Raw genomic sequence first — 27687 nt, 5'->3', positions numbered from 1 at the left:
CACAGCAAGAAGTCTCACAACACCAGGTTAAAGTCCAACAGGTTTATTTGGTAGCAAATGCCACTAGCTTTCGGAACAGGCTGTTCCTTCGTCAGGTGGGTGAGAACTCCCACCCACCTGACGAAGGAACAGCCTGTTCCGAAAGCTAGTGGCGTTTGCTACCAAATAAACCTGTTGGACTTTAACCTGGTGTTGTGAGACTTCTTTCTGTGAGGGCAGCAGTGCTAACCACCCTGCCATCATGCCACCAGTTGGTGCCAAATTGTTTTGATGATATAAATAAAACAAATGCAATCATAATTCATAATATAGTTAGAGACAGCCATTGATAGACAAACAAATAAAGTATAAATAGTAAAAAGATTGCACAATTATGAAGATTCAAGTGTAGATGTAGTTGCACCATGCTGGTAGTTTGTACATTGAGACCTCCACCAGCCTCGGTGCTTTGAACACCACAGTCCCCACCTTCACTGAGCGAGAGCTGGACTTGTGATGACGTAAACAACGAAGGCGAAGGAAACTACAACTCCCGCCGGGCATTGCGGCGCCGCGACGTCACGCCCGCCTTCTTCCTCTCACCCACTCCCCCCAGCAGTGCCGCCCAATCAGATTCAAACTCTGAAGCCGGGCGGTCGGGATTGGCCGGGGTTTTTTGGCGGGCCGCCGCGCCATTGGCGGGACTGGCGTTTCATTGAGAAAGATCGGGCGGCGCGAGCGGCGAGCAGTTAGTCTGAGCGCGCGGTGCGAGCGGGAGGAGAGCGGAGGGCCAGCGCGAGCACCATCGCTTCACCTCAGGGAGAGAAACACAGCGAGAGAGAGAATAATAAATAATATCCTCCCCCCCCCCCGCTCCCCGCCAAGTTTACTTTGTTTGAGCAGCTTTTTAAAACATCGCCGTTTGAAACCATGGCGTTGGATCTTGCATCGAGCCCCTTGAGGGTGAGTACAGCTTCCCTTCCCCCCCCCCCCCTCAAACTTCAGCTTCCAAATTGCTCCTCATCAACTATTTCTGATTAAAACTTGATCAAGGATAAAGTTTCAGCTTTTAAAATACCCCCTCCCTTGTCGAAGTGGAGGAAGTGAAAAGTGTGGGATTTATTTTATTTTTTCTTTAAATTTAAAAAAGTTGTGGGGAAAAAATCCACCTCGAGGTGAAGAGAGCAAAATACATTTTGTTTTCTTTTTTAAAAAAAACTCAATCCTAGGTTTGCAAAGTCTTTTTATGATTCCCCCCCCCCCTCCACTTCTACACCCTAGCTATGACTGTTAACACTATATTCTGCACCCTCTCCTTGCCTGCTCCCCTATGTATCCTATGAATGTTTTGTCCGTATCGTGGTCAAAAAATAATATCTTTTACTGTGTCCCAATACATGTGAGAATAATAAATCAAATCAAAAAATGCCCCCCCCCAACCCCATCTTGTTGAAAATGTTAGCCGTTAGGCTGATCTGGAAGATAAGGAATTGAATCTCCAGTTCCAGAGCAAGTTGGAGCAAAGTAAAAGTAAAGTTTATTGATTAGTGTCACAAGTAAGGCTGACATTAACCCTGCAATGAAGTTACTGTGAAAATCCCCTAGTCTCCACACACCAGCGCCTGTTCAGGTACACTGAGGGGGAATTTAGCACGGCCAATGCACCGAACCAGCACATCTCAAGACTGGGATAAAACCGGAGCACCCGGAGGAAACCCATGCAGACACGGGGAGAATGTGCAGACTCTGCACAGTGACCCAAGCTGGGAATCAAACCCAGATCCCTGGCGCGAGTGGCATTTGCTACCAAATAAACCTGTTGGACTTTAACCTGGTGTTGTTAAACTTCTTGCTGTGAGGCAGCAGTGCTAACCACTGTGCCACATTACACTGAAAATCCCCTAGTCGCTACACTCCGGCGCCTGTTCGGGTACACTGAGGGAGAATTTAGCACAGCCAATGCACCTAACCAACACATCTTTGGACTGTGGGAGGAAACCGGAGCACCCGGAGGAAACTCGCGCAGATTGGGGGAGAACGTGCAAACTCTGCAGACAGTGACCCAAGCCGGGAATCAAACCCGGATCCCTGGCACTGAGGCAGCAGTGCTAACCACTGTGCCACATTGCACTGTGAAAATCCCCTAGTCGCTACCTCTGGTGCCTGTTAGGGTACACTGAGGGAGCATTTAGCACAGCCAATGCACCTAATCAGCACGTGTCTCGGACTGTGGAAAGAAACCCATGCCGACACAGGGAGAATGTGCAAACTCCACGCAGGCAGTGACCCAAGCCAGGAATCGAACCCAGGTCCCTGGCACTGTGAGGCAGCAGTGCTAACCACCGTGCCCACCAGAATTATTGTAGGGGATTTTATCTCTTTTGGACAAATTGGGATTATTCTCCCTTTTCACAGCAGGGAAAAGTTTAAATGGGATTTGTTAGAGGTGTGCAAAATAATTTGCAGATTTAACATTCCCTTATGGTGTTGTGAAACAGTCTCTTATTGTCCACTTCAAATGACCTCTCTCCCCAGGATCCGGGTCTGGAGATGTGCAAGTGTCTCATCCGATGTCAACATGACCTGCACGGTGCCATGATGTGCTGATATCAGGATGTGAACACTTGTGCATCTCTGGACCTCATTCTTAATAGTAAAATAGTGGAATGTTTGCGTGGAACCCCTACTGCAGGAGGTCATTCGGCCCATCAAGCCTGCCCTGACAACAATTACACCCAAGTCCTATTCCCATAGCCTCTTGTCTTTACCCCGCTAGCCCCCTCCCCCGACACTAAAGGGCAATTTAAAGTTTATTTATTAGTCGTAAGTAGGCTTACATTCACACTGCAATGAAGTTACTGTGAAAATCCCCGAGCCGCCACACTCCAGCGCATGTTCGGGTACACTGAGGGCGAATTTAGCATGGCCAATTCACTTAACCTGCACATTTTTGGACTGGGATGAAACCGGAGCACCCGAAGGAAACCCACGCAGACGCAGGGAGAACGTGCAAACTCCATACACCGTGACCCAAGCTGGGAATCGAACCCAGGTCCCTGGCGCTATGAGGCAACAGTGCTAACCACTGCCACCGTGCCGCCCGGTCATCAGTTAGTTAGTTAGCATAGGCAATCCACCTAACCTGCACATCTTTGGATTCTGGGAAGGAACCGGAGCACCCAGAGATATAAAAGTACCTAATCAGTGAGTCGGGGGTGGGGAGCAGAATTGAGAAAGTGCACAAAGAGTCCAGTGGCTTAATGTCATGAAGGAGTTTGGTGTTGCTCGGATTTAAGTAAACTATACTTCAATGTAAGGTTTCCAATAGTGATGCAATGTCCTCGCAGTCTTGTGACATGATTTGCCTCCGTATTCTAGCCATTTTTTTGGCTAACGCATCCATCTTTGTGATGCGCCGTCTTCCTAGGCTACTTGGAAAGCAAAAAGATTCATTACCCAATTGGTGATGCTTGACTTGGCTCAAATAGCGTTTTCCCCAATTTTAAACATTTTTCTTTCTGTTTGTTATCTAAGTTGTAATTTATTCAAGAGGTGGCTGGATATAGCACTTGGGGTGAACGGGATCAAAGGTTATGGGGGAAAAGCAGGATTAGGTTATTGAGTTGGACGATCAGCCATGATCATAATGAATGGCAGAGCAGGCTCGAAGGGCAACATAGCTGTCTCCTGCTCCTATCTTCTATGTTTCTATGCAAGTTAAAGTCCCAGGTGGTTTGCAGTGTTACCCTAGCAGTGCCCACCAGGCACTGCAGGTCATGTTGACATCAAATGAGATACGTGCACATCTCCAGACCTGGTTCCTCGCAAGAGAAGGAATAAGAGTTCATTTGAAGTGGACAATAAGAGGCAGTCCCCCCCACCCTCGATCACCACCCTGCAGAGTTACATTCTTCCCACCCCTGCAGATCTCAGTCCCTCTGTCGTGGCTGCACCCCATTCAGGCACCATGCCTCTGGCAGAATTAGGTGGTTGGGGAAGTGCCAAACAAGATGACACAGTTCCGTGGACACTGCCTGGCCCTGCCCCAGACCACCTGGGGGCTTCAATGGCCTTTGATATCCCCCCGGCAAGGCCATCATGTCCGGTCTCTTGCTGGAGACCTGCTTTGATTCTCACCAGTGAGATGCTCAACCGGAGAGCGGTTAAGTTCAAGCCAGCCCGGACTATAGCATCCAGGACTAACTGATGACAGAAAGGGTGCAAAGCCAATTTCACCAGCAAAACAGGGCCAGTATGATTAGGGAGGGCGAGAAACCGGGTGCGAACCCAATTTCTTATCTCTCACCCAATTTCTCACATCTCACCCAATCTTGTGTCTTGCCAAACAACAGGCAGGGCAAGATCGTAAGATCATGCCCACGGGGTGGGATATTCTCCGGCTTGTTTTGCGGAGACAGTTAGCCGGAAACAAAATCTTCTGATTCCACTGCTGTCAACGGGTTTCCTGTTCTCTGGAAACCTTCGGCGGGACCAGAGATCCTGCTGGTCAGAATATTCTGGCCACAGTTGTAGTTATGGCTTATGCCACCTGTGACGGCACTTTTAGATGAAAATCCATTTGTATGTCATTAGAACATACTTAACTATAATTTCTCTCCCTTGCCTGTCTTCCAAAAAGGTTTTGCTACCAATTTCCCCAAATTAAATCAGCCAACAATTTTCAAGTATTTTAGCTATATGATACATATTTTTTACAAATTGTTTATATAACTTGCCCATACAATAGAGTGATCCGTATACCATTACCTTGTATCAGTTGTTATTTGTTTTGCTACACAGTGTAAGATCAGTGTATATAAACAGCTAGTTTGTGAATCAGATTAATGCCAACCGCAGAGTTTGATGTTCATTCTGGCTGAGGTAGACTTGAGCCTGTTCCTGCTCCCTAATCTCAACAAATATTGATGGCATTTTGCATGTTTAGTCAATAATCCCAAAGACTTGCCTTCAGGTAGAGAAGTCGAGAAGAATAACGTCAAAATTAACTTTATTTTCATCTTCACGCAGCCTTTGTTTCCCAATCAAGTAAGTAAGGTGAAGAAAGGTGATCAAGATCGTAGGTTGTCTGTTGAGAGAATCTACCAGAAAAAGACGCAGTTGGAGCATATTTTGCTCCGTCCTGACAGTTACATTGGCTCCGTGGAGACGGTTGTGCAAGTGAGTATTGATTTTTTGCATTGTGAATTAAACATGCTAATCTAAACTCATTGTTAAGAATATGACAGAGGAGGCAATTCCATTTTGCATGCTCCTTTTGAATGCAAAGGGTGGTAATTGCCTATTTCTGACACAAAAATCACAATCTTTTTGCCGCTGTTTTGAGTTTTTTATTTCAAGTTTATGATTTTCCCCTTTCACCTTCCAAAATAGTATAAGTATTAAGTTTTAATAGTGTAACCTCATTGTTTTAATGGGGAAATTTATTTCTTTTACACTCCATCCCCTCCCTGTTCCAGATTGAGGCCAGTTGTAACATCACTATCACTGGGGTGCTCTTAGTAATATTTAGAATGCAACATTGGGAAGCATTCGTCTGCCTGATGTTTACTGAATACCTTCGAAAATATGAGAACTGTATGAGAAAATTACTGTGTGTGATCTCCAATTGCATGAAAATGCGGTCTCTATTATTTTATAGCAAATGTGGGTGTTTGATGAAGAAGTTGGCCTTAATTGCAGAGAAGTGACTTTTGTTCCTGGTTTGTACAAGATATTTGATGAAATTCTAGGTACGTGGAAACAAAACTCCTAAATAATCTTTCTGGATTTTGGAATGTGAGTATAAATTAAATTGCTGAATTAACTCTCTTTTTTAATAGTGAATGCGGCCGATAACAAGCAGAGGGATAAAAACATGTCCTGCATCAAAATTAATATTGACCCGTAAGTGTTTTTTAAAATCTATTTAGAAAACCTCTGTGGGTTCCTAATTATTTATGATGGGGTAAATCGTTTTAAAGTGAATGTAAGTGACAAAGTTTGAAGCTTGCTCCGTGTAATTTTAAGGTGATCTTGTTTATGAAAGTGAACTGTGTCTGATGTGAAAAATGATATGCAGTGTGCAATCATATTTATAAGTTGCATTTCAGTGAGACCAGCTGATATGTGAAAAAGACAGCCAGGCTTTGGTTTAATGTTTATCATACTCATGCTTCATGCAAATGGCCATCAGTCCAGTCACTGAGTGCTACTTGATGAGCCAACCAAATGGCAAGCCACATAGGATGAGTGAAAATTTATTTGGCCCCAATAATTTAAAACTAAAATGCTAGAAATAGGCGTGCAATATTTACACAATTTTTAGCTTAGTCAAATTTCCTTCATGTTATTTACTTTGTATTGTTATTTTGACTACCAAGCATCTGAAAAATCAGAGGATCAATCTGGTCAGTCTTCATAACTATTAATGCCATGAATCCAAAGGCAGGTCAATGTTAAATAATTTAACTCCACAAAGTATAATGCAACTCCACAATGCTATTGTCAGCTCCAGAAATAAGGTAAGATTGTTCAACACAAAGTAAAATGTGACAAAGCCATGTCTGGTAATGACCAAAATGATCCATGGTGTGAATATCATTAGCAAGGCCAGCATTTATTGTCCATTCCAAATTGAGAAGTGAGCTCTCTTCTTGAAGCACTGCAGTCCATGTGGTGTAGGTTGACCTGCAGTGATGTTAAGGAGGGAGTTCCAGGTTTTAGACCCAATGATAGTGAAGAAACTGATATAATTTCGGGTCAGGATGCTGTGTGGCTTGGAGCAAAATTTGCAGGTGGTGGGGTTCCCATGCATCCTGCTGCCCTAGTCCTAGATGGTGGAGATCATGCTTTTGCAAGAGGCTAGGCAAGTTGCTGCGGTCCATTTACGTATGGTACACATGGCAGAGAAAGTGAGTGTTTAATATGGTGGATAGGATGCTGCTTTGCTCTGCATAGTATTGAGCTTCTTGAGCACTGAAGCTGAACTCATCCAGGCTTGTGCCTCGTAGTTAGTGGACAGGATGTAGGAATCATGTATAACATGGAGAAAGTGAAATTGTTATGTTTTTTACTCGCAGTGAGAACAACACAATTACAGTGTGGAACAACGGAAAGGGAATTCCTGTTGTGGAGCATAAAATAGAGAAGGTTTTTGTTCCTAATCTCATTTTTGGCCAGTTACTGACTTCCAGCAACTATGATGATGATCAGAAGAAAGTTACTGGTACGTTTGTGTTATTTACTATTATTTGGAGTTCAGCTATTTAAAAGTATGAGATTTAACTAGCATTCAGATGTTAGTGTCTGCCATAGGACAAAGTACTTTGAATGTGTCATTGAAGCTAAACAAAACCCTGATGTGATCATTCTATATCACAAATAAAAAATGACCAGTTAGACTACACTGGTAGATGCCATGGTGTCTTGGGTGCTACGTATAGTTTGTATCTGGTTATTTAAAAACTTTGATTCAATTAGGTGGGCAGGTCAGGGCATTTCATGCATCGGTGCAGATTCAATGGACCGAAGGGCCTCTTCTGCATTGTAGTATTCTGTGATCCAAGATTTATGAACCAGTAAGGCAACCATCAGAACATAGAACAGTACAGCACAGAACAGGCCCTTCGGCCCACGATATTGTGCCGAGCTTTATCTGAAACCAAGATCAAGCTATCCCACTCCCTATCATCCCGGTGTGCTCCATGTGCCTATCCAATAACCGCTTAAATGTTCCTAAAGTGTCTGACTCCACTATCACTGCAGGCAGTCCATTCCACACCCCAACCACTCTCTGCGTAAAGAACCTACCTCTGATATCCTTCCTATATCTCCCACCATGAACCCTATAGTTATGCCCCCTTGTAATAGCTCCATCCACCCGAGGAAATAGTCTTTGAACGTTCACTCTATCTATCCCCTTCATCATTTTATAAACCTCTATTAAGTCTCCCCTCAGCCTCCTCCGCTCCAGAGAGAACAGCCCTAGCTCCCTCAACCTTTCCTCATAAGACCTACCCTCCAAACCAGGCAGCATCCTGGTAAATCTCCTCTGCACTCTTTCCAGCGCTTCCACATCCTTCTTATAGTGAGGTGACCAGAACTGCACACAATATTCCAAATGTGGTCTCACCAAGGCCCTGTACAGTTGCAGCATAACCCCACGGCTCTTAAACTCCAACCCCCTGTTAATAAAAGCTAACACACTATAGGCCTTCTTCACAGCTCTATCCACTTGAGTGGCAACCTTTAGAGATCTGTGGATATGGACCCCAAGATCTCTGTTCCTCCACAGTCTTCAGAACCCTACCGTTGACCCTGTAATCCACATTTAAATTAGTCCTACCAAAATGAATCACCTCACATTTATCAGGGTTAAACTCCATTTGCCATTTTCCCTTCAATAAAAATAAGAAATGAGCTCAGTTAGGACTTAGGTGGCCTTGATTTCAACGGCCAGTTTGCCAGGTTTTCAAAATACCTGATTTGGTGCATCTCTGGCATAAAATTGAAGTCGCTTTTATAGATCTCTGATGTACGATGGGGTGGAAAGAAGTTGACATCACCCTTTAACTGAGTATGGGTTGTAACAAATTGATTTCCTGTAACATTTTTCATGGGAGAATCAAGATTAAATGGATGAAAGGTGAGGATAACTGCAGCGAGGTGCTGCATCATATAATTTAAATTCATTTTTCTGCCCTGACTTATAATGTCCATTTCACTCTTACGTTATTTATAGTTAAATAGCAAATCACATGGAAGTTTGAGACATAGATTTGGTTGAAATATAGGAGGAGTTTTTAGAGTTACAGTTTGTTTGAGGAACAAAACTGAGACGTGACATCACTTGTGGCAGGGCATAATTAGAGAATGACAAGTCAGCATGAGCCGTTTCATTATAAATGTAACAAAAATGTGAAATACAGTGTACATTTTAAATTCCTTGATATAGATAGATAATACCATATCTGCTTAAAATGTCTTGTTGCTTTGTGATACTTGAACTTCATTTTTTCTTACTCAGGCAACATGAAAAGCACTGAATACTATGTCTTTAAAAAGTCTGTAAATTGCAGGTTTGGCGCCATCAGTTTTTGCTTTTAAGCTATTACCGAACCGGAAAATAATCCTTATTTGTTTGTTTCAGGTGGACGAAACGGTTATGGTGCAAAGCTTTGCAACATTTTCAGCACAAAGTTTACAGTGGAAACTGCTTGCAGAGAGTACAAGAAATGTTTCAAACAGGTGCATTGAACTGACAACCCTGAGTAATTAGTCTTTTAGCCTAACTTGGGGTTCAAAAGAACTTCAATATTAATCTTTTTTCGGAGTAGTTTGTAGTGTGAGATAGTTCTTAGACTGGTATCTACAAAATATCATGTACCTTTAGCAGGTGCTGCTGTCTTAAAAGGATTGCTGAAAAAAATCATCCTGCATCTGCATTACTTTTTGGATTTCTTTTAATGATAAATCCATTTTGAAACATGTTGGTATTTTTGTTTCCAAATTTTCAGGAAATGCGTTATAGTTAAGAGGTGTAATTCGGGCAGTTTTAGTTAATTAAGTTCCTAGTTAAAATCCTTTTAGACAAATTCAAGAATGATATGAAATTTAATCATGGTTGGTTTTCATTAATTTTATTCCACTTTTTCTTTGCAGACTTGGACGAACAATATGGGAGATACACAAGAAGCTAAAATCAAGCCCTTCGATGGTGATGACTACACTTGCATCACTTTTCAACCTGATCTCCCAAAATTCAAAATGCAGACCCTTGATAAAGATATTGTGGCAATGATGTCACGGAGAGCATATGATATTGCTGGCACCTGCAAAGGAGTCAAAGTGTTCCTAAATGGCAAGAAATTACCTGTACGTTTTTAAAAATACTGTTAAGGTTTTTCAGAAAAGGTATATTAGTGCACAGCTATATCTGACTGCCACTGCATTTATAAGAAGTGGCAAGTTAGAGTTGCTTTTAATATACTGATTTAGTCTATAATTTTAATGATTAATGCTAAATAATGACTGCCCCAAAGCAACTTGAAAAGTGAAAATGATATAAGTGTTGCTGCAGCTCACTTTCAAGATGGAAAGGAGACATCCAGCTGTACATTCAGCATTACTGATCCCAAAATGAGGCTTTTACCCAATTCATGTCCATATTAGATTTGTACCTAGCGTTTCTTGGACAAGCAGGCAGATAAACCCTCTGCTTCTTGGCTAATGGTTCCCCTGAGTTGACCCTTCAATTTAAGTGCACTAGAACAGAATTAGATATTTCCCTGGATTTTGAGGTCAGTGGTGTAGCAACAGTGTTTGCTGCTTACCCCAAAGAAAGCTACCCACAAATATCTAGCAATACTTTTGTTAAGACTTTCCCCTTTCCTGGTGTTACATTAAATCTCAGGATCTCCGGGTGTCCAGCAATCACATCATCAAGCAAGTAAAAAACAATTTCTTTGGAAGTATTCTCTCAGTCAACCAGAGAGAAAAATGAGCTTTTAATTAAGTTTTACAAAGATTGAAATAAATGTTTGGGAGATTAAGGTAGCAGTAGAAATAACAAAGTCTTGAAATGTATTTTAAAATGTGAATTGTTTATCACAATGAAGACATTTGACGTTCCACAAATATAAAATTAGTTTTCAGGGCCAGAAAGAGTTTTCAGCAATACTTAATGCTGTTGAACTCAGTTGTACCTCATTCAGTAGCATGTGACTTTTTCAGGGGGTTTTGCAATAAGGCTGGTAGCATAAAGCAGAAGTTCTCATCAATTCATTAATTTCTAATTGATAGTCTATAGGGGTACTTTACTGGTGCACCTTCTGGAGAAACTTACAATCACTGGATTTAACTGTGTATGTAGGGTCAGTAATGATAGCAAGCTGACAGTTTCACTATCATTATGCTGCAGAGTCCAGACCAGTGTCCAAAACTGATACTTTATCTTGTCTTAATGCTAATAGGTTTCTGGATTCCGTAGCTATGTGGAGCTTTACGTAAAAGACAAAGTGGATGAAACAGGCAGCCCACTTAAAGTAGTCCATGAAGTTGTAAATGAGCGGTGGGAAGTCTGTATGACTATGAGCGAGAAAGGCTTCCAACAGATCAGCTTTGCAAATAGCATTGCCACCACAAAGGTAAGCTGACATTTATTTTTGCTAGCTTATAGGTGTTTCACCAAATAGATTTGCCTTGGAGAACATGGCCTGAAAATAAATAATTCTCTTAACTAGTTTATTCAGGAAGTAGCTGAACCAAACAGCTAAAGGCCATGTTTTTATCTTCTGTGAGTTTGTTCGTTTTAACAAAGACAATGGTTTATAAAGAGGGAAATGGAAGTGGCTCAGTTAACATGCGAGGTGTATTGCAGGACAAATTCTTCAGGAATCAGGGAGTTTAGGTTGAGAAATGCTTGGAACATTGAGTCCCTGGCTGGAATTTTACCGGCATGCCCGCACCGATTCCAGGTGCGGGCGAGGCTCGGAGAACAGCATTCTCCATTGGCCTTGTGGGGGGTTCGTAAGAACCTCAAGCGGATGTGCCAGTAAAATTCTGCCCTCTGTCTCAACCTTTCTGCACCTGGTGGTGCAGAAGTTCTAATGTTGGGTGGACTTGAAACTGGGAGAGTTTCAGATCCAACTTTTAGGCCCGTTTTTAGTACCCCTCTCAATATGCACTCTGCCTGCAAAGTTTTGAGTGTGTCAGTTTCGCACTGCAGAATCCAGTGTGCGGGCGTAACGCGTCCGAAAGACTCTAGAGGGAGGAATTGCACATGTGCAGGCGTCTGATACTGCACATAGCAGTAGCAGGGGTCTGACTGACAAGAAAGAGCTGTCAGGCTCCTGCTATTGCAGGCTACCCGAAGCAGCTCCCCCGACCCCGCGCAATCGCGGGCCCACTGCCCCCCCCCCCCCCCCCCCACCCCCCCACCCCCCAGCTGATTGCTATAGAGTAGCAATGGGCCTCCTCCCCATACACCACTCCCTACAGAGTGGCAGTGGGCCCCCTCCCCCATTAGCCCCTCCCCTGGCATTGCCAGGGTGGCATTGCCCAAGGCCCCCCTCTTGCCCTCGGCCTCTCTAGGAGGCTTCAATGGCCTCCGGTTTTACCAGAGAGGCCAAGTCAACTGCTCCCCATTCATGGGCAGCATGTCTATTCCATGCCGGCACAAACCTTTCCTGAAGAGGTCATAAATGGAGCTGAGCCCAGACGATTGAGCGCCAGGTTTGGTTAGCAGATGCAAATGTTCATTTTAATAAATTTAAACATGTTAACTCGCCTCTTGCCTATTTCCGGCGAGAGGCTGACTATGCCGGATATCCGGTGCTAGTAAAATGGCGCCGGATGCAAGAACTGCTGCCAATCACCCTCAACGCTTTACGGCCCACTTTATCACCGCGTCATGCCCGAAAACGGGCGCAACGTGATGGTAAAATCGCCCCTGAGTAGCATGCGTTTATTTGTATCTTCAGTGTGTTTGAATTCAGCCAATCGGCATGTAAAATAATAAATGGAGTAAATCCTGAGCAGTTTCAGTTCAGTTTTTAACAGGTCCAAGTGGACAACACAATTTCCCATAATTGTGAGTTTACCAAATAAAACAGCGGACATAATTGTCATTCTCAGAATCTGTTAGGATAGCTGTTGTGGCAAATGGAAAATACATCTTGACTCTGCATAAACCTCCATTGAAGGATGTGCTTGATTATTAAATTAGGCAGCAAAGATATGTTTTATTCATTCGTGGGACATGGATGTCGCTGGCTGGCCAGCATTTATTGCCCATCCCTAGTTGTTCTTGAGAAGGTGGTGGTGAGCTACCTTCTTGAAATGCTGCGATCCACATGCTATGAGTTGACCCACAATGCCATTAGGAAGGGAATTCCAGGATTTTGACCCAGCAACTGCAAAGGAACGGTGATATTTTTCCAAGTCAGGATGGTGAGGGGCTTGGAGGGGAACTTGCAGGTGGTGGTGTTCCCATGTATCTGCTGCCCTTGCCTTTCTAGATCGAAGTAGTCGTGGGTTTGTAGGGTGCTGTCTAAGGATCTTTGGTGAATTGCTGCAGTGCATCTTGTAGAATAGTGCACACTGCTACTGAGCGTCAGTGGTGGAGGGAGTGGATGTTTGTGGATGTGGTGCCAATCAAGCGACCTGCTTTGTCCTGGGTGTGTCAAGCTTCTTGAGTATTGTTGTAGCTGCACCCATCCAGGTAAGTGGGGAGTATTCCATCATACTCCTGCCTTGTAGATGGTGGACAGGATTTGGGGAATCAGGAAGTGAGTTACTCATGGCAGTGTTCCTAGCCTCTGATCTGATCTTGTAGCCGCTGTATTTATGTGACGAGTCCAGTTGAGTTTCTGGTCAATGGTAACCTCAAGCATGTTGACAGTGGGGGATCCAGTGATGGTAACACCATTGTATGTCAAGGCGCAGTGGTTAGAGTGTCTCTTATTAATGATTGTCATTGCCTTGCATTTGTGTGGTGAGAGTGTTACTTGCCACTTGTCAGCTCAAGCCTGGATATTGTCCAGATCTTGTTGCATGTGAAGATGTACTGCTTCACTATCTGAGGAGTCGCGAATGGTGCTGAACGTTGTACAATCATTGGCGAACATCCCCACTTCTGACCTTATGATGGAGGGAAGGTCATTGATGATGCAGCTGAAGATGGTTGGGCCTAGGACACTGAGGGACTCCTGCATAGATGTCCTGGAACTGAGATGAGTGACCCTCCTCAACCATAACCATTTTCTTATGTGCCAGGTATCACTCCAACCACCAGACTTTGCCTGCTGATACCCGTTGATTCCAGTTTTGCCAGGGTTCCTTGATGCCACACTCAGTTGAATGCGGCCTTGATGTCAAGGGCTGTCACTCTCATTTCACTTCTGGAATTCAGCTCTTTTGTCCATGATTGAACCAAGGCTGTAATGAGGTCAGGAGCTGAGTGACCCTGGCGAACCCCAAACTGGGCGTCACTGAGCAAGTTATTGCTGAACAGGTGCTGCTTAACAGCACTGTTGATGAACCCCTTCCATCACTTTACTAATGATCGAGAGTAGGCTGGGCGGTAATTGGCCGGTTTGGATATGTCCTGCTTTTCGTGTACAGGACACATCTGGGCAATTTTACACATTGTCGGGCAGATGCCAGTGTTGTAGGTGTACTGGAAGAGCTTGGCTAGGGGAGCAGCAAATTCTGGAGCAGAAGTCTTCAGTACTATTGCCGGAATGTTATCACGGCCCATTGCCTTTGCAGTATCCAGTGCATCCAACCGTTTTTTGATATCCTGTGGAGTGAATTGAATTGGCTAGAGACTGGCATCTGAGATGCTGGGGACCACTGTAGGAGGCCGAGATGGCTCATTCACTTGGCACTTGTGGCTGATGATTGCTGCAAATGCTTCAGCCTTATCTTTTGCACTGATATGCTAAACTCCTCCATCATTGAAGATGGGGATATTTGTAGAGCCTCCTCCTACAGTGAGTTGTTTAATTGTCCACCAGCGTTCATGACTGGATGTGGCAGAGCTTAGATCTGATCCGTTGGTTATGAGATTGCTCACTTGCTATTTATGCTGTTTGGCATGCAAGTAGTCCTGTTTATTAACTTCACCAGGTTGACGCCTCAATTTTATGTATGCCTGATGCTGTTCCTGACATGCCCTCCTGCACTCTCCATTAAACCTCTGGCTTGATGGTAATGGTAAAGTGGGGGATATGCTGGGCCATGAGGTTGCAGATTGTGCTGGAATACAGTTCTGCTTTATTGATGGCCCACAGCGCCTCATGGATGCCCAGTCTTGAGTTGCTAGATCTGTTCGAAGTCTGTCCCATTTAGCACAGTGATAGTGCCACACAACACGATGGCAGTTATTCTCAATGTGAAGGTGGCACTTTGGCTCCACGAGGACTATGTGGTGGTCACTCTTACCGATACTGTCATGGACAGATGCATCTGCAGCCAGCACATTGTTAAGGATGAGGTCAAGTATGTTTCTTCCTCTTGTTGGTTCCTTCACCACTTGCTGCAGACCCAGTCTAGCAATTGTATCCTTTAGGACCCGACCAGCTCGATCAGTAGTGCTCCTGCCGAGCCACTCTTGGTCAAAGCAATTCAGAGAAAGTGAAAGTCTGGATTATTGTACCTTTTTATGATTACAGCTTGCAACTATATAGCACCTTTCGTGTAGAAAAGGGTATGCCTTGCTTCTCAAAGTTGTAATTCAACATGGAACCAAACAACATAGTACGTAGTGACTAAAAGGTTATGTTTAATGGGGTTTTCAAAGTATTTAGAACATAGAACATTACAGCACAGAACAGGCCCTTCGGCCCACGATGTTGTGCCGACCTTCATCTGAAACCAAGATCAAGCTATCCCACTCCCTACCATCCTGGTGTGCTCCATGTGCCTATCCAATAACCGCTTAAATGTTCCTAAAGTGTCTGACTCCACTATCACTGCAGGCAGTCCATTCCACACCCCAACCACTCTCTGCGTGAAGAACCTACCTCTGATATCCTTCCTATATCTCCCACCATGAACCCTATAGTTATGCCCCCTTGTAATAGCTCCATCCACCCGAGGAAATAGTCTTTGAACGTTCACTCGATCTATCCCCTTCATCATTTTATAAACCTCTATTAAGTCTCCCCTCAATCTCCTCCGCTCCAGAGAGAACAGCCCCAGCTCCCTCAACCTTTCCTCATAAGACCGACACTCCAAACCAGGCAGCATCCTGGTAAATCTCCTCTGCACTCTTTCCAGCGCTTCCACATCCTTCTTATAGTGAGGTGACCAGAACTGCACGCAATATTCCAAATGCGGTCTCACCAAGGTCCTGTACAGTTGCAGCATAACCCCACGGCTCTTAAACTCCAACCCCCTGTTAATAAAAGCTAACACACTATATGCCTTCTTCACAGCTCTATCCACTTGAGTGGCAACCTTTAGAGATCTGTGGATATGGACCCCAAGATCTCTCTGTTCCTCCACAGTCTTCAGAACCCTACCTTTGACCCTGTAATCCACATTTAAATTAGTCCTACCAAAATGAATCACCTCACATTTATCAGGGTTAAACTCCATTTGCCATTTTTCAGCCCAGCTTTGCATCCTATCTATGTCTCTTTGCAGCCTACAACAGCCCTCCACCTCATCCACTACTCCACCAATCTTGGTGTCATCAGCAAATTTACTGATCCACCCTTCAGCCCCCTCCTCTAAGTCATTAATAAAAATCACAAAGAGCAGAGGACCAAGCACCGATCCCTGCGGCACTCCGCTAGCAACCTGCCTCCAGTCCGAAAATTTTCCATCCACCACCACCCTCTGTCTTCGATCAGATAGCCAGTTACCTATCCAATCGGCCAACTTTCCCTCTATCCCACACCTCCTTACTTTCATCATAAGCCGACCATGGGGGACCTTATCAAACGCCTTACTAAAATCCATGTATATGACATCAACCGCCCTACCTTCATCAACACACCTAGTTACCTCCTCAAAAAATTCTATCAAATTTGTGAGGCACGATTTGCCCTTCACAAATCCGTGCTGACTATCCCGGATTAATCCGCATCTTTCTAAATGGTCGTAAATCCCATCCCTAAGGACCTTTTCCATCAATTTACCAACCACCGAAGTCAGACTAACCGGTCTATAATTACCAGGGTCATTTCTATTCCCTTTCTGAAACAGAGGAACAACATTCGCCACTCTCCAGTCCTCTGGCACCATCCCCGTGGACAGCGAGGACCCAAAGATCAAAGCCAAAGGCTCTGCAATCTCATCCCTCTCCTCCCAAAGAATCCTAGGATACATTTCATCAGGCCCAGGGGACTTATCGACCTTCAGTTTATTCAAAACTGCCAATACATCCTCCCTCCGAACATCTATTTTCTCCAGCCTATTAGCCTGTAACACCTTCTCTTCCTGAAAAACATGGCCCCTCTCCTTGGTGAACACTGAAGAAAAGTATTCATTCATCACCTCGCCTATCTCTACTGATTCCATACACAAGTTCCCACCACTGTCCTTGACCGGCCCTAACCTCACCCTGGTCATTCTTTTATTCCTCACATAAGAGTAAAAAGCCTTGGGGTTTTCCTTGATCCGACCCGCCAAGGACTTCTCATGTCCCCTCCTAGCTCTCCTCAGCCCCTTTTTCAGCTCATTCCTTGCTAACTTGTAACCCTCAATCGAGCCATCTGAACCTTGTTTCCTCATCCCTACATAAGCTTCCCTCTTCCTTTTCACAAGACATTCCACCTCTTTTGTGAACCACGGTTCCCTCACTCGGCCATTTCCTCCCTGCCTGACAGGGACATACCTATCAAGGACACCCAGTATTTGTTCCTTGAAAAAGTTCCACTTTTCATCAGTGCCTTTCCCTGACAGTTTCTGTTCCCATCTTATGCCCCCTAATTCTTGCCTAATCGCATCATAATTACCTCTCCCCCAATTGTAAGCCTTGCCCTGCCGTCCGGCCCTATCCCTCTCCATTGCAATAACAAAAGACACCGAATTGTGGTCACTATCTCCCAAGTTCTCTCCCACAACCAAATCTAACACTTGGCCCGGTTCATTTCCCAGTACCAAATCCAATGTGGCCTCACCCCTTGTCAGCCTATCCACATATTTGTGGCAAATGAGTAAATGATTTCAAAGCTTGGAGCCTAAATGATGAACGCATCACCGTCAATAGTGGAAAGATGAGAATGGGAGGATGTTGGTCATCAGTTTTACTTGAGGCATTTTAATGCCTGATGTGACTATTTCTTTTTATAGGGTGGGAGACATGTCGACTATGTCACTGACCAATTGGTGAACAAATTAATTGAGGTTGTTAAGAAGAAAAATAAAGGAGGGGTTGCAGTGAAGCCATTTCAGGTGAGGTTTGTATAAAATGTGTTTGACAGTGTAACATGTCTGAAAGTGAAATACATCTTTTTCACACATGTGACAGCTTTATTGATATCTGGATACATAATAGGAGGTGGATTTTAAATGAGAAGGAATGTAACTCCCAGTGATTTCTTTTCCATTTTAAAATGGGTATCCATTTCAAAAAATTACCACTGGACGGATCTCTTATGCTAATAGAGTGGTAACTAAAGACAAAGAAATCTGATGGTTTCATGGCTCACCTGTAGCCCTCAGGGTTAAACATGTGAAACATAAGACCTATTTCTCAAGTTTCTGAAATGAGAAGTACAGCCTTATAAGGAAAGACAGTAATGGATGTCATTGTCAGTCTGACCAATCTAATGTTTGTCATCTGCCTTTTTTTTAAAAAAGAAAATGGATTTGTTGATCAAGGAAATAAGTTTTAATCTCTAATCGTTAATGTCTAGTCATTTGCTTTATTGTTTATGACGCAGCATGTCTGATTATTCTCTGTTGCCTATTTGTGTATTATTAACAGTTATAAACTTGGATTTATGGCAGATCAAGAATCACCTTTGGGTCTTTGTGAACAGTTTGATTGAAAACCCAACATTTGACTCCCAGACCAAAGAGAACATGACCCTTCAAGCAAAGAGTTTTGGGTCACGATGCATGTTGTCTGAGAAATTCACCAAAGCGGTATGCTTTAACATCACTGTATTTTTTTTTCATTGGATGCCACTCCAAAAGTGCTTACATTTTAATGGCTTTGTTTTTCTATACTCGTGTATTTATATTTCTACGCCCCTTTGACAATTGGGTCTTTTAGAGTTTAAAAAAAATTAGTGGCCTACTCAGAGACCGGAAAGTTACGGCTGTTCACGCTGGCGAGATTTTCCTATCCCGCTGCAGTGAACAGAAATTTGGCTGGGCATCAATTTCCTGACTTTACTGCAGTGGGAGCATGGCGTAAACGGCCAAAGTATACTTAATACTTCTCTACACCTGCTATGTACATATCTGCTCTGTAACAACATATGTTAGTGATTCGCATTCTTTTGCCGTACCCATATTTTGATTCTTTTGCCCCTATCTTTGCTTCCCTATGACCAGCTATGTCACTATCTGCCCTGCCATGAACATTGATCCAATTTATATCCAATTGTAGTTTTCCACAGGCAAAAGGAAGGTGCCTTTATGCAAAATATTTTCAGTGTTATTTGTTGTGGAATGCATGACAGTTTCAACATGGTGCCATTGAATGTAGAAAACAAAAGCTAGTTCTTGTTCTCTGCTATGTCTTTATTGGGGAAGTGGTAGGCAGAGACCAAAGGTTTTCCAAGTGAAAGGGTGCAGTTTTCCTAGAATTCGGCACACACCGGTGGCAAGCAAGAAAAGTGGCGTTGAAGCCATTGACTGCAATGGGCATGACCCTCTCCACTGGGCGCCATGCTCAACTGAGCTCCCATGGAAGGTCTGTTCACTAGGTGCACACTTCGGGAGACCAGTTGTGATTTGCATCATTCTGAAGTCACGCCGCCATGGATAGACTTTCAAACGGAGCATGATGCCGGTGTAGGTCTGATGATGTAGCAATGTATTATAACGTGAATGTCGGGAAATGCGCCCAGTCACTGATGGGGAGGGACAATCACATCACGTGTTTATGCATTAATAAAATGCAACTTTGCAGTTCTTGCGAGATTTTCCACTTTTCTCACTGAACCCATCCAATAGCAGCGGAAAATCCTGATCAAAGGAGTCAGCCAAAGATGTCTTCCTTGGTAGTTACAACTTGAGACATCTATTTCATGAAGCCTGTTGATGTGTACTACATTATTAAGTGCCAATTTTGAATATGTTCATGATTTGAAAAAATAATTATTTTGCTGTATTGTTTGGACCAGCTGTGAAATTATGCTTCACAGCATATTGTTCTGTTTCTATTGTAGGCAATGAGCTGTGGCGTTGTTGAAAACATCATGAACTGGGTTAGGTTTAAAGCTCAGAATATGCTTAATAAGAAATGCTCAGGATTAAAGCAAACAAAAATCAAAGGAATTCCGAAACTGGATGATGCTAACGATGCTGGTATGATGACATTTCTAACAAGTTTTTGGGGAAGGCCAACTATCATAGCAATAAAGTATCAATGTTCAAGTGCTAAAGTATTTTAATGCAAGAAAATGCTGGATAATGGGATGTAACTAGAAGTTGTGGAAAATTGAACTGGCAATCATTGCCTTAAATCCTAGAACATTGACCAGTTAGCAAAGCCTGTAATATGAGCACAACTAGGAATTCTGTTCTTGTGTTCAATGTATTCCGTTGATTCATTCATTTTCTGTTTAATTGAACTTTGAACATCCGATAAGGCATCTCAAATCTTATAAAAACATTGACTAAAGACCCATAACTATGATCTGCAGAATTTAAATGTTATAACAGGTTGTATATTCACAACTAAGGCAAGTTACTCATGGATGTCTATTTAATTTTCATTTTAAGAATCAGCTAGCTACAGCCCATGAAATAGTTTATATGCGAAGTGATCGTAGAATAAGTTCAGTTGGTTTTGAGGTGCAGTTTCAGGTGACAACAGGAAAATGCAACCTGTGTAATTGTGGCCTTATTTTTGTTCAAGCAATTTGAAAGGCTATACATCAGACATACTGACTGTTGCATCTGGTGATTTGATTTGCCTTACTATCAAGCACCAGGAGCAGTGACTAAAGTATCCAGTGGGAATTGTCCTCTTGGTGACTGTTGGGGCTTTGATTTAAAGCCTTTAAAGTTTATTCATTAGATAGATAGAACAGTACAGCACAGAACAGGCCCTTCGGCCCACGATGTTGTGCCGAGCTTTATCTGAAACCAAGATCAAGCTATCCCACTCCCTATCATTCTGGTGTGCTCCATGTGCCTATCCAATAACCGCTTAAATGTTCCTAAAGTGTCTGACTCCACTATCACTGCAGGCAGTCCATTCCACATCCCAACCACTCTCTGCGTAAAGAACCTACCTCTGATATCCTTCCTATATCTCCCACCATTAGTGTCACAAGTAGGCTTGCATTAACACTGCGATGAAGTTACTGTGAAAATCCCCAAGTCGCCACACTCTGGTGCCTGTTTGGGTACACTGAAGGAGAATTTAGCATGGCCAATGCACCTAACCAGCACCAGTCCTTCAGACTGTGGGAGAAAACCGGAGCTCCCAAAGGAAACCCATGCAGACACGGGGAGAACGTGCAGATTCCGCACAGACAGTGATCCAAACCAGGAATCGAACCTGGGTCCCTGGTCCTGTGAGGCAGCAGTGCCCCACAGCACTCCTGCCCCCAAGCCCGCCCCGATCACTGGCCTCCCTCCAGCCCCAACTGATCCCAATGCAGAGTGGCAGTGGGATCCCCCACCGATTGTTCCCTTGGCATTGTCTGATACCCGGTGGGCAGTGCCAGGGGGCACAGGCTGGCACTGCAAGGTTGCCCAGGGGGCACCACCCCCCAGCCGGCCAACCCCCTCGGGGCCCCGATTGCTGCCTCCTCCCCCTTTCATTCCAGCGGGGTCTCCCACTAGTTCCCCGCAAGTGGGGAGCTACTCTAAATCGCGCCGGAGTGAAATACTCCTAGCGGGATGGGAGATGCTATCGGGCCCGGAGAATTCCATGCCGGGCCTGATAATGACATTTAAAATACATTTATTTTAAAAATTAAATTACTTATCTCTCTCCCCCCTGGTTTCCAACGTGGTCCGCCTCTGGGAGACACGTGTGCATTGGGAACAAATGCGCAAATCCCACGAAATGGCCAACGCGTGATTCTCCCACCCCGACATGCCAAAAAACATGTGCTTCGGGGTGGGAGAATCGCCCCCTACATGTGCATTTGTTCATAGAGTGACAGATATTTGGCTGCTCTAGATAACATAATGGCTGCTCAAACCTAGGCATCCATAATTCATTGGGCCATCAGCAGAAGAATTGCATTCAACATCAGTCTGTGTTTGCCTCTCTATCACTCCACCATAATCATCAAGCTAGGAACCAATATTGAGGGTTATTTAAAAGGATGCCAGGAGAAGCATCAGGCAAACCTAAAAATGAGGTGCCAACCTGGTAAAGTCACAACGCAACTTTCTTACTATTTGTTCATGAGAGGTGGGCATAGCTGGCAAGGCCAGCATTTATTGCTCATCCCTAAATGTCCTTTCTGTGGGTCTGGAGTCACAAATAGACCAGGCCAGAATGACTGATTTCCTTCTCTAAAGCACATAAGTGAACCAGATGTGTTTTTACGACAATTGATAAGAGTTTCATGGGTACAATTACAAAGACTAGCTTTCAATTTCAGAGCTTTTAAGATAATATATTAATTGAATTTAAATTCCACATGCAACTGTGATAGGATTTGAACTGGTGCCCCGAGAGCATTAATTTGGGACCATAGATTTATCATCTCCCCAAATGCCTGCATGTTAAACAGCTGAATAGCATGTCAGACACAGAGTTAAGCAAGTCCACAACCAATAAATCAGATCAAAGCTCTGTGGTCCTGCTGCATTTGATTATGAACGATGGTGGACAATTAAACAAGGAGGAGGAGGGTCCATTAGCTTATCCAGTTTCATTAATGAGGGAGGCCAGTACATTAATACACAAGACAAGGCTGAAACATTTGCAAACATCTTAACCAGCAGTGTTAAATAGATAAACCACCTTTTGAGAGCCAATTCACTCCACACAATAGAAAGTAACAGCTAAGTGCACTAGCTACAGCAAAGGCCATCAGCCCTGCTAATTCCTGTACAGTACTGAAGACTTTCTCCAAAACTAGCAGAATCCCAAGCCAAGCTGCAACACTGGGATCTAAAGTTAAAGTTTATTTATTAGTCACAAATAGGCTTACATTAACAGTGCAATGAAGTTACTGTGAAAATCCCCTAGTCGCCACATTCTGGCGCCTGTTTGGGTACACTGAGGGAGAATTTAGCATGGCCAGTGCACCTAACCAGTACGTCTTTTGGACTGGGAGGAAACCGGAGCACCCGGAGGAAACCCACGGAGCCATGGGGAGAATGTGCAAACTCTGCACAGACAGTGACCCAAACCAGGAATTGAACACAGGCTAACCACTGTGCCACCATGCCGCCCTACCCAACAATGTGAGAAATTATCTGGGACAAATCCAATCCAGCCAATTACCTTCCATCAGTCTATTCTCAAACATTAGTGAAGTGAAGCAAGGTGTCATCAGTGCTATCAAGCAGCATTGATGCTCAGTTTGAATTTTGAAAGAGCCAGTCAGCTCCAGACCACATTACATGAGGAGGTGGTGGTATTGTTACTGTACTGGTAACCCAGAGACCCAGGGTAATGTTCTGGTGATCTGGATTCTAATACCACCATGGCAGGTGGTGAAATTTGAATTCAGTTTTTAAAAATCTGAAATTAAAAACATGAACCATGTAGGTCATCATAAAAACTTATCTAGTTTACTAATGTTCTTTAGGGAAGGAACTCTGCCATCCTTACCTGGTCTGGCCTACATGTGTCTCCAGATCCATAACAATGTGATTAACTGAAATGGTGTAGCAAGCTACTTAGGCCCAGCCAATGACACTCACATCCCATGATTGAACTAAAATAAAGACCTGAATTCCTGAGGTGAGAGTGATGAATCAGACAATCCTACAGTGCAGAAGGGGGCCATTCGGCCAGTCGAGTCTGCACTTAGCACAATCCCACCCAGGCCCTATCCCCATAATCCCATGCATTTGTCCTAGCTAGTCCCCCTGGCACTATCCATCTTTAGATTATGGGAGGAAACCCACACAGACACGGGGAGAACGTGCAGACTCCACACAGACAGTGACCAAGCCAGGAATCGAACCCAGGTCCCTGGTGCTGTGAGGCAGCAGTGCTAATCACCGTGCTGCCCCCTTGAATCTTGACATCAAGGGTGGTATCTGACCCAGTGCAACAACCAGTAGCAAATTTGAAATCTGGAAATTGTGGGGATATCTTTCCATTGGGTTGGAGTCATACCTACCTAAAAGGACAGCAGTTCTATACTCATTTTCAGCTGCTTTGCCAAGGATCTCACCAAGATGAGGTCAGAAATGGGATGTTTGCTGATGATTGCACAATGTTGAATGTCATTTGCAACTCATGCTGAAGCAACCCAACCTGCATGCAGCAAGACCTGGACAACATTCCAACTTTGGCTGATCAGTAATCCGAGTGCAACAAAAATGTCAGGCAATAGCCATCTTCATCAAGAGAGAATCTAATCATTGACCAGAAACTGGATCAGCTGGATACAGAGCGGGTTAGAGACTGGAAATTCTGTAATGAGTCTTCTATACCTTAAAGCCTATCCACCATCCACAAGGACTGTGATGGAATATTCTCACTTACCCTGATGAATGCAGTTCCAACAACATTCTTGGAGCTTGACACCATTCAGGACGTTGATTGGCATCCTTCCAACGTGTTAAACATTCCCTCCATCACCGATACACAGTGGCTTCAAAATAAATTGCAGGAATTCGCCATGGTTCTTTTTAAATGCCTTCTATTCCTCCAAAGAAGCTGGCATACGGGAACATCGCCACCAGAAAGCTCCCCCTCGAAGCCACACACCATTTTGACTTAATAAATCAGTGTTCATTCGGTGTCACTGGGTCAAAATCTTGAAGCTTGTTCTTTAACATCACTTTGAGTGCACCTACAAAATATAGGGTGAAAGGGTTCGAGAATGTGGCTCACCACCACCTTCTCAAGGGCAACTAGAGATTTGCAATAAATGCTGGCCTAGCCAGTGATGCTACATTCCACGCACAGAAAAAAAAATCAATTTTAGATGTGAATTGTAACCATAAAGATCAAACCTTTTCTTTCAGGGACAAAACATTCTCAGGGCTGTACTCTCATTCTAACGGAGGGAGATTCAGCCAAAACCTTGGCTGTATCAGGTCTAGGAGTAGTTGGACGAGATCGGTATGGCGTGTTTCCTCTTAAAGGGAAAATTCTCAATGTACGAGAAGCTTCTCACAAACAGGTAGGTCGATGTCAATATTGAATTTATTTTGTATCCTAAATGTTGAAAAATGTCCCAAATCACTTGGCGTGGGTGTAATTCAAATGGCAAGTCTGCTCATGGTAGGGACAAAGGGTGCACAGGAGTTTAGATTTGGAGAAATCAGTGGTAGGTATCTTCAGCACCAGAAAAAGTTACTCATCACCTAGGAAGACATTAGGCCATCAAAGGATTCAATTTAGAATTTGATGTTTGAGACACTGAGCAGGAAGCAATATAGGTAAATGTGAACACATGGTCATAAGAGCAAGTGGGATGGAATTTGCCAGCAAGTGTTTTAGTTGCTAAAGGAAGGTGGGAGGCGAGCAGTAAAGCCTTGGAATAGTCAAGTCTGGAAGTGTTTGGATTTTAGAAGGAGACTTGAGGTGCAAGTAAGTGAGCTTCATGATGGAGAGAGTATGGACTTGTCAGCTATGTCTCGGATGTTGAGTTTGTGAATAATCTGGTCCAGCCCAAAATGATACCCAGAGAAGGCTGGAATCAGTGATATGGATACAGTATGTGGTGAAAGCTGAGACAATATGGGCTATCTTACAGACTCATCCCATTGGTTGATTGGTGTGGCAAGCCTGCAAGATCGGGAGAGGGGTGTAAAATTGGGTTCGTGACCAGTTTTGCACCTCTCGCGGGTGTTACCAGCCCTGTTTTGCTGGCAAAATCCATTTAATTATTCATTAACTCATTTAAATATCATCTGGGCTCACTTGCCCTTAGCTGCTCACCAGTCGAGGTCCTGTGTGTACACAGTATACTGGGAGATCTGGGCATCTGCGCAATGCTGCCCCTAGACTCAGCGGTCAGCTTCACCGGTGAGAATAGGTTCTGCCCTCCCCCCTACTGGTGAGAATTGCATCCTGGCTCTTTTTTAAAAAATAAGTGTTGTATGATTGTGACTTGGAGCTTACCCAAAAAATTGGCGTGATTCTCGTTTTCACGCTCATTCCGCACTTAGAATTTTTTTGGTATGATCACCCCCCATGTCTTCGGTTTTTTCGAAGACTGGGGGGGCAATTCTCCCAGCCTGCTGTGCTGCTCCAGTAGCACAGTGGCCAGGAGACATCAGTGGTGGCTGATTTGCAGGATTATTCCCACTAGGCGTCACAGCCTCCGCACATCTCCGAAGTTAAGTTTTCTGATGTAATTAAACCCGTGCTGGAAATCGACATGGAGCTGATTATCATATGGAAATGTCATTTAAATTGACTCTCCCCCACCTGCTGTGCTGGGAGTGGTTCCCACTAACGGAGGTCATTGAAGCCACACACACACACAGCCCCCCACCCCACCCCGGGATGTTTAGGCTAAGGGAGGGGTGCTGCTTGTACCGTGCCAGCTTGGCACTGGGCACCGGACAGTCAAGGGGACAGGGCATGTTGGGAGGGCGGGGGGGGGGAGACAATTGCCAGTCTGCAAAAGGATCAGTGAGGAGGGAGTGAGGGCGATCAGGTCTGGCCATCTGGGTGGGGGATGGGGGGGTGACATAGGGGCTGGTCCGGGGAGATCCGGGAAGCCAGCGATCGGGAGGTGGGGGTTCAGAAGGCCGGCAATGGGGGGGGGGGGCTGTGTGTGTGCTGGTCCCCCTGGTGCGAAAGGCCCGCCCTCTGCTTTTCAGAGGTATCACGCTAGGGCACTCTGATGCGCAGTGTGTTAGAAAATCGCTCTGGTAAGTACGCTTAAACAAAAAACCAGAATTTGCTCCCATTTTCCTGCACGTTGAGAACTTGAAATTTATTGGAAGAATCCCAGTCTGGATGTTGGGGAAAAATATCTAATTGCTCTTGGACAGTGGAAGAATAGAGCTTGGTGTGTCTGTGTGCATATGGAAGCTGATCCTGTGTTGTTGGCATAATTAAGGGCACTGCAAACGAAGAAGTCACTGTTGAAAGTTGTGAAATCTGATATCCATATACCAGGGTAGAATATTCTTGGTCAGATAATGCAGACCGTTTATATGTTACCGTAATATTTAAATTTTAGAAGCTTGACCCTATTGTGCATTCCTGAAGGTTTTGTTTTTGCATGGGTAAGAGTGGCCTATTGGTAATTATGCCTGAATGCTCATTGTTCCCCATCAATAAACCTGGACAGATAGTGAGAGTGGGCTATTTGACACACAACATTGCTTATTGTCAGACAGAAATCAATATATCACTTCTCCTTTTGCTCCTATTATATCCTCTTCCTTCTTATCCTCAAGTCCCAAGTGTAGCATCCTGAAAGATTTTTTCTAGCTACGTCTGCAACCTAATTCGTCCAACATGTGGCTTCTTCAAGAACTGCATTCATGTCATCATTCATGGGCAGCATGGTGACACAGTGGTTAGCACTCTGGTTCAATTCTGGCCTCGGGTGACTGAAGTTCGCACATTCTCCCTTGTCCTCCAGGTGCTCATTTTCCTCCCACAGTCCAAAGATGTGCAGGTTAGGTTGATTGGCCATGAAAAATTGCCCATTGGTGTCAGGGGGATTAGAAGGGTAAAAATGTGGGGTTAGGGAAAAAGAGCATCGGTGGGATTGTTGTTGGTTCGGGCTCGATGGGCCGAATGGCCTCCTACACTAGGGATTCTATGATTGAGTTCCCGGAATTGGGACGTTTAATGCACAATACAAATGCAAGTTGTATTTTGCTGGTGGATAGTTAATGACAGGTGCATCACTCTGCATTGCAGGGTACAATCTTGAGCCTATACTCTGCGGGATTCATGAT

General features: G+C 44.2%; 1 protein-coding gene across 1 annotated transcript in view; it reads left to right on the top strand.

Moving 5' to 3' along the window:
* Positions 1-693: 693 nt before the first annotated feature.
* The window catches only part of top2a (DNA topoisomerase II alpha), a 60872-nt gene continuing 33878 nt past the window's right edge, over positions 694-27687 (top strand). Inside the window, exons 1-12 of the mRNA XM_078224115.1 lie at positions 694-942; positions 5008-5157; positions 5639-5729; positions 5820-5883; positions 7059-7204; positions 9128-9225; positions 9640-9852; positions 10950-11123; positions 17782-17883; positions 18442-18579; positions 19833-19971; positions 24784-24941. Coding sequence (XP_078080241.1) covers positions 910-942; positions 5008-5157; positions 5639-5729; positions 5820-5883; positions 7059-7204; positions 9128-9225; positions 9640-9852; positions 10950-11123; positions 17782-17883; positions 18442-18579; positions 19833-19971; positions 24784-24941 — 1506 coding nt within the window. The 5' untranslated portion in view covers positions 694-909. The remainder of the gene's footprint in view (positions 943-5007; positions 5158-5638; positions 5730-5819; positions 5884-7058; positions 7205-9127; positions 9226-9639; positions 9853-10949; positions 11124-17781; positions 17884-18441; positions 18580-19832; positions 19972-24783; positions 24942-27687) is intronic.

The sequence above is a fragment of the Mustelus asterias genome, chromosome 11 (genome assembly GCF_964213995.1).
Source record: "Mustelus asterias chromosome 11, sMusAst1.hap1.1, whole genome shotgun sequence".
Classification (NCBI taxonomy): domain Eukaryota; kingdom Metazoa; phylum Chordata; class Chondrichthyes; order Carcharhiniformes; family Triakidae; genus Mustelus; species Mustelus asterias.
The sequence above is the reverse complement of the archived record's forward strand: the minus strand, read 5'-3'. Positions and strand labels throughout refer to the sequence as shown.